The sequence below is a fragment of the Gouania willdenowi genome, chromosome 12 (assembly GCF_900634775.1).
Source record: "Gouania willdenowi chromosome 12, fGouWil2.1, whole genome shotgun sequence".
Lineage (NCBI taxonomy): Eukaryota > Metazoa > Chordata > Actinopteri > Blenniiformes > Gobiesocidae > Gouania > Gouania willdenowi.
In genome coordinates, this window is record NC_041055.1 from 19,410,251 (window position 1) to 19,422,827 (window position 12,577).

A 12,577-nucleotide genomic window follows, 5' to 3' on the forward strand; every position below is an offset into this window, starting at 1 on the left:
TTGCAGATGAATGCACTGAAGAAATCAATGTTGCATGAGTCATCGTATCAGGTGTATCATCCTCATCCTGCTTCTCTCTAGACAGCCTGTCTATCTTTCCATCTATTCCTGATTTCTGTACCCTTTACTGTATGCAGCTCTTTAAAAACAATATTAACATGATCAATTATTCTCCAAATATCAGCCTTTAATGAATCATTACTATTCACTTTTATAAGCTTTCAGGTCCACACTTTATGATTTCACTCCCTTTTACATTCAGGCTCTTTCAGGTGGTGTTTCGTCTTTATTTGGTCTTGTCTTCTTGTCAGAAACAGACGTTTCACTCTACTGCTTTCTGCTATTATTAGAAGAAAGGGAGAAGCGGGCGAGCAGCACCGAGTGATTTGATGGGTTTGAAAAGTAAGAGATAGGTAGTGCTAATTAAAAAGAGAGAAAAGTGTGGCTGAGTGATAGCGTAACAAGTATTTTACTTATTCACTTAGGGCTCTATTCTCCCATGCACGAAAGTCCAAAAAAGCTGCATACCGGCGCAGTTTTTAGCTGCACGCTATTCTCCCCCTTTACTTAAGTCAGTCGCTGCACGCCTTCATCCCAGTTACACACTGTGGGTGGAGCAGCCCTGAAATGTGGGTGTTCCCATTTAAATCTGGCTTTACACGGGTGGGGGGGGGCTGTCTAGGGCTCATCGCGCGGGCGGCATCAAGGAAAGGCGATCTGGCGTGCTCTGGGGTGCTTAGTCGGTGCGCCTGGGGGCCGGCGAGGCAACTTGCAGCATCCCCTTGGTGCCCTCGGCGACTGTGGGCGTGGTCACTGTCCCTGGGGGCGCTGCTCTCGGTGCTGCTTCCGTTCCGGGTCCTTCTGGCCTGGGGTCTTCGGCGCGGCTCTGGCCGTCTGCTGGGCGTGGGCCTTGGCTCCTCTGCTGGGGTCTCGGGCGGGGGGGCTCTCTGGGCCCTCCCCTTGTGGGTTGGGTGCTTGAGTGTGGGTGGGTGGGGGGGGCGGGATGCTGGCAGGGGGCCTTGGGGTTGGGGGTTGGGGTCGGTGGCGGGATGCGCTGGGTGCTTGGCTGCTTGGGGCTTCCTCGGATGTGTGTGTGGGAGGCGGTGGCAGCCTCTCGGCCTGGGATCTTGGGGGCATCTGGGGGGTTGCTCGGCCGTGGGGGGGTGACCTGGGGCTTCCTGGCCCCCACTCTTTCTGCTGGCCTGGCTGCATCTGCGGGCCCGGGGCAGTTCCTGGGTTTGCGGTGTTGTGGTGGTGATGATGGAGAGAGATTTTAACTGTGACTCGGACAGAAGAATGTGGCCGATCCTCAGTCACACTGCAACAATCTGATCAATGATCTGATCAAATCAACCAGTTTACATTGTTTATCAATGAAGGAGTTTCAAATTAAAAGTGATTTCAATTACATTTACAAGAGTTGGGAAAACTCCATGGTCCCTGATTTCTAAACAGCCCAAAAAAATGACATCACCTCCTTTCCTTCAAACCGCCTTCATTCACAGATGGCGGTTTTGCTCCACTTACACGCGATGGGCGTTTCAGGAGCCTGGACCGGAGAATACGCGTAGGAGAAAAGTACGTAACTGCAGGTGTGCAAAAATACACTGAAGTCCAGACGGGAGAATAGACCCTTGAGATAAACACATTGAGATTGAGCGCATCTAGACGCATGTCTGGCCAACAGGTCAACAGATAAATAAATACAGCTGCAATAACTTTTTTATCATCAAATAAAGATGTAGTGTAATGATCAATAAATAAAAGATAATTTGTTTGGAAAAAATATGTAAGAGGTTGAAATTGCTGTTTGAAAGTATGTTTCAATCTCCACTGTAAGCACTCTCTTATCAACATTGCCAGAAACGTTTTAAGCATTGCATTGTGGGATGTGTTTTTACTTTATTCTTACCATGATTTGTTGTGTTTGTCCCCTAAACTCTGCCAAAGTGACTTCCCAATACATTTCTGGTGTTTTCGCAGACTGGAAGTTGTTCATTTTGTGGCTTATACAAAAAAAGGCAAATCCAGCTAAAATATAATGTCTTGCAAAGTGAAATGATATCACGGGGAATACTGGGAACAAACTACAACTAAAATGGTTTTAGGGGAATCACTGTCCTCTGTCTGGTGGAAAAACAAGAAATCACAGTAAGAATAAAGAGAAAAAGAACAGAACTCCACATCCCACAATGCAAAGCACAAAACTTTTCCGGCAAAGTCAATAAGAGAGTGTTTACAGCAGAGATTGAAACAATATTTTGAGCAGCAATTTTAACCTTTTACATCTTTTTTTTTTTTCCAAGCAAATGATCTTTGATGTATTGATCTATGAGGCCTACACCATGGATTTGTCTGACAACTGATAATTGTCTCTATTAGTTTTAAAAACTCCAAATAAATACCAATAATATCTAAATAATATATAAAACTATTGTGTAACATTTGCAGATCCAAAACTGGGATTCGTCATCTCTAATTTAAATATTAGTACTGACAGCGAATCCAATTGAACTGTATTTAAGATTATTTTTTTTTTATGAATAAAACTCTAGGGCCTGCTTTAAAAACATCATATCCAAACACCTAATTAAAGAATGTTTTATGAGGAAGACCCTTCAATCTCAAATACAATAAGATTACTTTAAGTTAAGTTATACATTCTTGCTTTCATTTCTAGTAAATGATGGTCAGCAGCTGTGTCGATAATAAATAAATACCACATACAATTTAAAATGTATGGTGCACATGCATTTTTACTATGTCTTGCATCAAAGTATGTGACAACTTGTAGACATAATCCTAATGAGGTCCAAGAGCTACAAGCATAGGCACAAAATGCAGTACCAGCTCCAACATGGCTTTACGCATTCAACAGAGATTACATAGAGATATCTGACACTGTGTTTGGCTTCATTAAGGGATGCTTTTCCATCCTCGTGTGCTAGATTAGCCAATTAGTGCAGCTTTTTTGGCTCCGACACAGCAAAACCTAATGTGGCACATCAGCCACTTGAATAGAATAATAGCCCACCGTTTGAAGGATATTTTGAGTTCTCTTGTTTGGGGAACAACACTGGCTTTTCAAGGGTTTTCCCTCAAATTGTCAAATTACCAGTCCCAGTGGATCAGATGGCATCTTCTATCCTCTTCTCTGCCTTTCAGAAAATATCTCCTCATTTTCTCCCTCTCACACCTCCATCCTTCCCATCACGAAATGAGCTATTTTTGACAAAAGCCCCATTTTCACACAATTTGTCGGATCTCACACCAACACGCCCAAGCATCTAAACCTGTCCCTTGATAAATATGCTGCGTTTAATTTCTACCTGGTCTCATTATTTCAAAACCAGAGTAAAGTTGAGATTTGTTGCTAAATTGGTCTTCCTGTTATTTTCGTGTGACTAAACAGCAGGAGTTGCATAATATCCCTCGTCTGATCGTGGCAGTGCTCACTCTGAGCTCGCCTATGTTCAAACAAAAGTTGACAAAATTACATCTGAAGAGGAACACTTATGGGATTTAAAAACAATGGGATTTAAATGACTCATTTATGTCCATTCAGTTTTTTCAGTGGAATTAACAAATTAGTAAAAACACTTGCTTTAAAACCAATACTGTATGTTAGTGTTGTAATGCATGAACAAAGTTAGATTAAAAAGCCAAAGAAAAAGAAGAGAGTGCAAGAATCATACTGAAACATGCAGAGCAATAACAGAGGAATTACAAAATGTAATAAAAATATATTTGAACCGAGTCAACACATGGGCTTCAATAAATGGTAACTGTTGCATTCCAATCTGCAAAACCTCTTTTCAGCCTTTTCTGTTGGAGTAAAAAAAAAATAAATAAATCTGGAAAAACACAATAAGTCATGGCTGAAGTAGCAACAATACTGCTCCCACACAGAAAACAAGAACTGAAGGAACCACTGTACACTTCCTTACTTATTTTTTTTTTTTCATTTGTCTTTAATGTTTTATCTTTTTAACGTGTAAAGGTGTCTTACAACCTAGGTTTTTAAAGCCTGATGTGGACAGGTATTGTAAATTAGCATTTTGCTATAAGCACTTATTGCAGTGCATCTGAGACGTGGGCATGATTAAATGTCACAGCATTAATGTTACCATGTGTCCATGTTAAATAATATAAAATAAATTAATAAAAATTGCAATACTTGTGTAACAGCAACACAACAAAATTGCATTAAGTGATTTTCCATTATCAGATGGTGGTTAAATAAAATATATATCCATTTAGAACTGTACTATCTTCAGTAATCATATTAATAGTAGTAGTTGTAATTCAGTTTAATGTGGCATTTGTTTTGAAATGAGAAAGTAAATGCCACATTAAATTGAACTGCAACTACTTCTACTACTATTAATAGTAATAACTATTAACAATTTCAAATATTTTGATAACAATAAACCAAAGCTTTATGGCAACAGTTTGGCCTTGGCAGCAGGAGGTGTCAGGTATCTGCTTACCAACCTCCCTCAGCTTCTCAATGCAACAACTTAGAATATTCAAACACAGTCTGGCTTCTTTAACCTCTGGGCCACAGTTACCCCAAAAATCAACTGTATGTGCTATAAATAACACATGAGGAAGCACCATTTCTGAGAGCAGGCCATTTCAAAACAGATTAAAGCAATTTTTCTTCCTATTTGCGCTATAATCTTCTTCATACCACAAATAGGATAAGTGTCAGCCAACACAGAGAATTAATCTCAGACCTGTCTTTTATTTGTGTGTGTTTTAACACCTAACAGTGTGAGAAACCACCAATTAGATTGCTTAAAGGAAATTTGGCGATAAAATACATTGACATAAACAAGGGATTGTAAAGATGCTTATGGAAGAAAAAAACATTTGGTGATGAAAGGGAACATTTGCCAAAGTAAAAAGTAAAGATGCATATGATTTATTTGTTACAGCTTAAGAAAAATATATCAGAAAAATTGGTTTTATTTTCTTAAAAAAAAAGTGAATGAAAAAAAAAACTACTCAACAGGGTTTTAGCTATTTTGTAAATATAAAACATAAAATCTCCATTTGTGAACATACCTGTTTGTATTCCCCAATGATGGAGCCATTTTTCTTAATCTCCGATTCAGATTTATCGAGCTCTCTCCTGCACATTTCCTTCAGCTGCAGGGAAACACACGCACACGCACACACACACAAATTAAGCCGTTACATGGCAGAAGCCAAGGTGAGCGAAGGATCCACAGGCCCTAGAGACTATATGATTGCTGTGAAATGTAAAGAAGAGCGAGAACTTATTGGCAGAATTGCAGCTTAGGGCAAAGTCGTGCCCTCCACACGAGCACATAAATCACTCAGAGTCAGACACCTGCGCTCTCAACAAGTCTTGGGACGTTTGGAGGACACTACTGAACTCACATGGGAGACGTAGGGTAGCAGGTCTGCCCTCTGCTTCCAAAGCGCTCTTCATCCAGTTAAAGAAGCTAAACATCAAACAGGAACTGAGCGCCTTTGACACTGAAGGTCACACTAATAATGTGCTACTGAAATATAAACAACAAACGTTTTCATTATATTTGCCATATAGATAATAGGAGGATCATTAAAATGCTGATCGCTTGGAGTTCATAAGCAAATATGATGTGGTGTTAGACCACAGTTCTTTATCAGAAGATGAATAATAGTGATATTCATGCAGCAAGTGAAACCATGTTTGTCTTTGTAAATAAAGACAATAGTGTATTTTCAAGTGAGGCTTTGATCACGTGAAGTAAATTTGTGAGAATACAACAAATAACAGACATGGCTGACCGTCAAAATAAAAGGTGCAGTCAAAGAAAACTATAAATACACAACATATTGTGGCTTTGAGTGACAGTGCAAATCTGGTGCAATCCATTTCAGATGATTTAAATAACAGTAGGGATATTTTCATATTACGCAGCTGTGGTACGTGTGTGCAAATGTTTCAGACATCAGGATTACTCGATATAACAAGTTTCTTACATTTCGCCCAGGGGTGTCAAACTTATTAGTTCACGGGTAAAATACAAAGCAGTTTCATCTTAAAGCGCAGGTTGTAGGCAGAGAAAACAAGCAATTTCAATGTGCCAAGTTTGCACTTCCACGTAACAAAGGACATTTAAAGTATGAAGGCACCAACAGTATCGAAGCAATATGTGACAGATATCAGTCCGTGCAGGATCTTCACCTTAAGTTTCCCTGATTTTGTGACAAATTTTTATTTAATTTGGGGAAATTTTGTGGAAAAAACTGAAAAGAAATTACAGGATTTTAACAATTTGAGATTAAAATGATTGCCATCGTGTGATATAAGCATAGGAAAATGGTGAGGATGAGCTGAGATAACTACAATTTAATTATTTGGCAATTTACATAATAATTGCCTGCGGCTAGCAATCCGTTCCTCTTCTCTGCCCTGGACCCCTCTGTCATTTTCACTTTCACCTGCAGGCCGAATCGGATGCTCTAAATGGCCGGATTTGGTCCCCAAGCCTTGAGTTTGATACATGTGATTTAGTCCTACAAATGCTGGCCCACCTTCTTTCAGCTTGGGGGTTATAATTGCCATTGCTGAGGAGTGAACACTGACAAATTAAATTCAACAACAAAATAATCTGTATTATTATCTTTTTCAACTTTAATGTTGAAGCATCAATTGTGTCCTTCACACTAAAGCTGCACACCCCTCTCCTTACTGATAGAGATATCTTTGACCAAATGTCAGTGTAATAATACAGGCCATTGTGACTTCAGCTGAAATATTTCTGGTATTCCAAAACAAGTTTTCTCCCCATCCCCTAAGATTTGAAAGTATTTCCTCTAACCTGTGCAGACTCTTCCTCCAGGCGTCTCTTCTCGTCTTCTGAGTCCACCAGTTTCTGTTTGGTCAGCAATAATTCTTTATTCAGGGCGTCTGCCTTCTCTTCAGCCTGGTGTACACGAGCACGCACACATGCACAGAGAAGAAAAATGAATTTTATAATTATGAGGTCACTGAAATCTCCTTCCAATCACAGCACACACTGATTTGCAGCCACATCAAATGCTCCTGAAAAAACACAAAAACACACTGTCACTCTGGCCTTACATTGTCGAGGTCTTTGCGGAGTGCGATCTTGCTGCTGACGAGTTCATGAGCCAGGTCATCGTTCTCCTGCTCCAGTCGCATGTTGGCCTCTTGTAGACGACGATTCTCTCTCTGGTTGTTAAAGGTGACGTAGAAGGAAGCACAGATTGTCAAAACAAGATAAAAAGTGCAGAGAAATGCAAAAACACAATGAAGGAGATCACGTGTGAGATTAGATATATATATAAAAAAAGTTCAAAACAAGAGAAAAGAAAAGGGAATAAAACGTAACAGCAGAGTTACTCATACTACAAACCACTAAACAACTCTTCTGGGCTCAGTGGTTGCTAAATCAATGCGTGTAAGCATGTGTACTATGAGGTTTGAGTCGTTGTACGTTATTTATAATGTTTAACAGGATGTAACCTAATGTGGAAATCATTAACAGCAGCAGTGTGAGGAAGTAAAAGCATCTGTGTGTCATGAAGACAGAAGTTAAAATAAGCTGGGAATGCAGAAAATGCACAATGAAAACATTCAGTTTTTGATTATGTTTGCTATACTGTGTAACGAATACAGATATTTTTATACTGTATTTTTTTTTAATTCCTTTTTATCTTTCATATTTTCTTTATACTGCATTTTATTTGAACTACATATATATTTGAGAAAGGGAAAGCATAGAATACACTTGTTTAAGATTGTGTTGTGTTTTATAAAATAATTTTAAAATACATTTAATCAGTAATTATTAACAATTAACACTTTCCAGGCGACCCTAAAGTCGAAAAACAATGGCTTAATGTCTGTGAATTTCAAATTTGTGTATGTGGAAAAAGCACAACATGCAAATAGTTGGTTTAAAACATTAGAATAAATCCACTGTAGAGCTACACAACCATAAGCTTGAATACAAAATATAAATAGAAAATAAAACAAGTCTCCTTTTATTAAGAAAAATAAAGAATATGAAGGTTTTCTGATTCCCTGATTTCAATCTACCTCGTATCGCTCAATTGGAGCCTCTTGCTGCTCCTGCTGCTCCCTCATGGTGTGATACTCCTTCTCAAACTTCTTTAGCTTCTTCTGGCTGATCTGTTGGATGACCACAAACAAAAACAAATGTTTAGTGATTATACACACAATCTAGATGACAACACAAACACAGTAACCGGTCTTTGGCTGGAAAACTTCCAGTGGCTGCCAGTGGTGAGAATTCCCCAAGCAATTGTACACAAGACTCAGTCAGGGCTTCACCAAACAATCCTTAGTTTAATCCCATGATTTTATGTCATTTAGTAGGGCCTATGAGATGACTTATTGTTGTATTTGGCACTACATAAATAAAGTTGAATTGAATTAAGCTACTAAAACGTATGAAGTACAGCCAGTGACGTCTTTCATGCCGTTTCCCTAAGGCTGTAATATCAAGCACAGCTGGATTTTTTTAAGTGAAACAATGACAGTAAACATCAATAAACTGTGGTGCAGGAAGGCAACTTTATTGTAGCAGGGATAACGCCTGTATTTATTCAGGAGTACACTAAAAGTATTATCCTCCAAAGAAAAAAAAGATTGCATCGATCATCTCTAACAAATATAATTTTGATTTATTGTCACAGGGATAGAAAACCTTCTTTTAACCAAATTTATTTCGTTTTTAATAAGCTCATAAACTCACAAATTGAAGTTAATAATAATAATAATAATTACATTTTTGATAAGTTTATACTTATTATCAGAAGGTTACCTAGCTACACCCAGTATAGAAATTCAGCTTTAGTGTCGCACCGACAAACTAACTGCTGTTAGCATGCAGTTGCTAGCCTGCTTCACTCGACACACATTATTCAGACAAGAGAGTGAGCCGAGCACCAACAATAAACAGTCATGAAAGATTTGTAGCTGATCATTAATAACAACAATCTGCTGAGAGATTTCAGATACACAGACTTTCCAGCGCACTAAGCTAAAGCCGTATTTTGCATCACTGCTGGGCTGTAATTTAGCTTTACACTATTTGCAGAGAGAGTGAACCAGCAGCTCTAAACATTCATCACCGAAAAAATGCTGGCACGACTGGGATAGCCTGACCCATGTGTTGTTCTGCTCTGATTGAATGTCTCATTTTCCACTGTGGATTTGATCCCACACCAGGCTCTGCCAATCAGAGAATTATTAAAAAAAAAAAAAGAAGAAGAAGCAAAAGATACTGGAGTTCATTCCTTTGCTCATTGTATTCACCTTTTTTTTCATGACTGACGGCTGAATTTCCAGATACACCAGTCTCTAGATTTTAAAAATGTATTAATAATGACAGCGTCTTGATTGTGTTGTGCAATCAGCATTAGTCTTGGCATGCCTTGTAATTCTAAGTATGTTTTGTCACGTCTCCTTGGCTCTCTGCACGGTGACTCGCAATTTTTTCCTTGCTGATGAAAGCGCTGCTGGGTTCATATCAGGCAAAATATGAAGTAGAGGTGAAAGACAAAGAAAGCAGTGAGTGTGTCTGACCAAAGTGCAAAAAAAGAAAATTTTTAATCAGCAGGCTAATTTGCAGGCGGCAGTTTAAAAGTCAAAAGGTTGGCAGATAAGAGGAGGAAGTAGGTTTAACAATACACTTGAACCGCATTAATGTCCTTTAACTGTTCTCCTGAATAATTACGGGGATGAGAGTAGATCGTGAATGTCTAAAACCACAACTCATATAATCTATATATAAATGCATCAGGGCTGGGGTCAATTATAATTGTAATGAAGTAATTGATAATCAATTACAATTATATAAAATTGTCAATTACAATTTAACTAGACACAAACCTGGGGAACCATGTTACAGTTGTATGGCTTACACATACAGTCCGTAGTTAACAATCAATACAGTATGTTTCTTATGTAGTTTACCTGCCAGTGAATCTTGAGGACCATTTTACCATTCAAAAAATATCTAAAAATATAAAATGAGTGAAATCCTGCCAGAAAAAAGGCTCAGACGCCCACATCAAAAATATTTAAACCTATATATTCACGGATAGTAATTGAGTTGTTATTGAACATGGATAATTGAAGACGTAATTGTAATTGAAAAATGTAACTGACCCCAACCCTGAAATGCATCCACATACTTTATGTCTAGGAGATAAATTCAACACTGGCTGGAAAAAAAGAATGTTTTTCTTCTTACAAATCCTATAAAAGAGCAAAACAGGTTAATAAAAACAGAAAGAGATCAGATTCAGTTTTCAAACTGGGGCCTCTTTGTAAGAAGTATGCATGTTCTCTCTATTCCAGCAGTCCTGAGGCGTGTTGGTTGATGACTGTTGGCGGTACCTGTGTAGGTTTAAGTGTGTGTGACACTGTGTGAGAGGACTCGGCCTGTACAAAGTGCTCTGGGTCAGACTGCACCCCACCCCACCCTCCACCCTGACCTCAGACGACATTAAGCTGATTTAAAGGATGATGGTTGATGAAGTGGTCCCATGCTCAAAAGGTCAAGGACCCGTAAGCTCAACTTTAACCCCCTCCAATAAATTAAATCTATTTTTAAAAAAAAACCTGGGAGCCATGTTGAGGAGCAGCAGGGCTGTAAATAAGTGCCCTGAATGCTTTATATGGAAATGTTGTGCAAGTCCACAACATCTGAGACAAATCTCTGCGTGCACTCCAGCAAGCTGCTGACCTGAAAGATTTGAGAGTCAATCGGAAGTATCACCTGTCACAGAGGGCATCTGTAATCTGGTAGGTTAATCTCTCTATAGCGACATCTAAGTTTCAGATGAGCCTACCTTGACTCAGATTGAATTTCCAATATTGTATTAATCACAAAGGACTTGAATCATGACTTCTTAGAATTTCTCCTACAATATGATGAGCTAAAAATATCTTATTAAAGCTGTAAATAAGCGTTGACTGGAATACGATTGTGTAACCATGTGAGTGTGTCCTTCCACAATTTTTTTTTTTTTTTGGGGGGGGGGGGGCTGCGCTCTATCTAAGAAACAGACCGTTCAGATCTCCCTTTGTTTTGAAGTCAGGACATGCAAACGAAGCCAGACTCATTTAAACACAGGACAGGTATGGCTGTGTACGCCGCTTGTTTAAAAAGGACAAGTCTGCTCTTAACCACTATATAGTAATAAAGTTCAATAGTGCCCTCTAGTGGGTTTAGAATACTATTGCAGAGAAAAGGAATTGACATATTTATGGGCACACTGATTACATTTTTCTGAAAGTTACCATTCAAATGTTTTTCAATATTTTTTAAAACATGTTTTTTAAAGAGATTCTTAAAGCAAATGTTAAGGCTGGGTGAGCCAAACATGATGTTACTACTAAATCAAGACATTCCCTCTATGAGCTCACCTTCATGCTGCAGGCCAGCTCCATCAGTTTCTTTGCATTTTCTTCTGAACGGTACCTCTTTGGAACGGGGACACGAAAAAACTTCAGTGCCCCTTCAAAATCTGCTTGGATTAAATCGTCTTTTGATGTCTGAGAAGGAAAGAAGATAAGGTATGGTATGTATAAAGTGAGATTACCAGAGCCAAAATGAAAAACATGGCGGACACAGGCAATGAAAAACATGGCGGACACGTATATTTGAATAGCAAATTGGCTTATTTTAAGATAGATTGTGTCTTTAGAAATGTTTTGATGACATTTCTAGTGAGAAATGTACCCTTAAATTTCATAGTATCCATTCGGTTAATGTAAACGATCTGTAGTTTTTTCGTTACAACATACATTCTTCCGTGGTTGCTATGACAACCTTTGACGCCAAAAAACTGCAAGCCAACAGCAGATAAATATCCATTCACAGACCGAGTAATGTTGTAATTCTCCTGTTAAAACCTTTACTGTTTTCATCTCCTAACCGTGGTTGAGGGACACAGGGGAGATCTTTACTCTCCAGAGCTGAATGTAGCTCCTCCTTCGGAGTTAAATCCTCAGATAAAAGTGGAACCGTGCAGAAACAACAGGCTGTGTTGGTGTTGGAGAGCTGTACTTTATTAACTACCTGCACTGTAAACATAAACCTTGCTACCTGTCAAGGTCACCGTGTTGGACTGAACCCAGGTCTTCACACACACACACGCACGCACGCACGGGCCACTCGCATGCACCCGCTCCCTCACTCAAAATGAATACATTCAAGCCAGACACATCTCACTGCACTTTTCTTTATTTCTTATTATTAATAATACTTTTATTTATATTCCCTCCCATTGCTACCACTGTGTCGGTCAAAGAAAGGCCATGACCGATGTCCAGGAAAACTAATCGATCTTAAAGGCTCAAGCCGCGGTCCAACCCACAAGCTTTGATTGACAGACCGAAGTCATTCTGCTGAAAAACGACATTATGAAATAAAAAGGCCGTTGTAGAAAACAACAATATGAAATAAAAAGGCCATTGTGGAAAAACGACATCATGAAATAAAAAAGACCATTGTGGAAAAACGACATCATGAAATAAAAAAGACCATTGTGGAAATAG

The 12,577-nt window shown here is 38.9% G+C and overlaps 1 protein-coding gene across 1 annotated transcript in view; it reads right to left on the reverse strand.

The window, feature by feature from the left end:
• Positions 1 to 5,025: 5,025 nt before the first annotated feature.
• Positions 5,026 to 12,577, reverse strand: part of rabgap1 (RAB GTPase activating protein 1) — a 73,871-nt gene continuing 66,319 nt past the window's right edge. Inside the window, exons 20-24 of the mRNA XM_028463497.1 lie at positions 11,444 to 11,572; positions 8,084 to 8,176; positions 7,103 to 7,213; positions 6,840 to 6,944; positions 5,026 to 5,154 (exon numbers count right to left, since the gene is read on the reverse strand). Coding sequence (XP_028319298.1) covers positions 5,026 to 5,154; positions 6,840 to 6,944; positions 7,103 to 7,213; positions 8,084 to 8,176; positions 11,444 to 11,572 — 567 coding nt within the window. The remainder of the gene's footprint in view (positions 5,155 to 6,839; positions 6,945 to 7,102; positions 7,214 to 8,083; positions 8,177 to 11,443; positions 11,573 to 12,577) is intronic.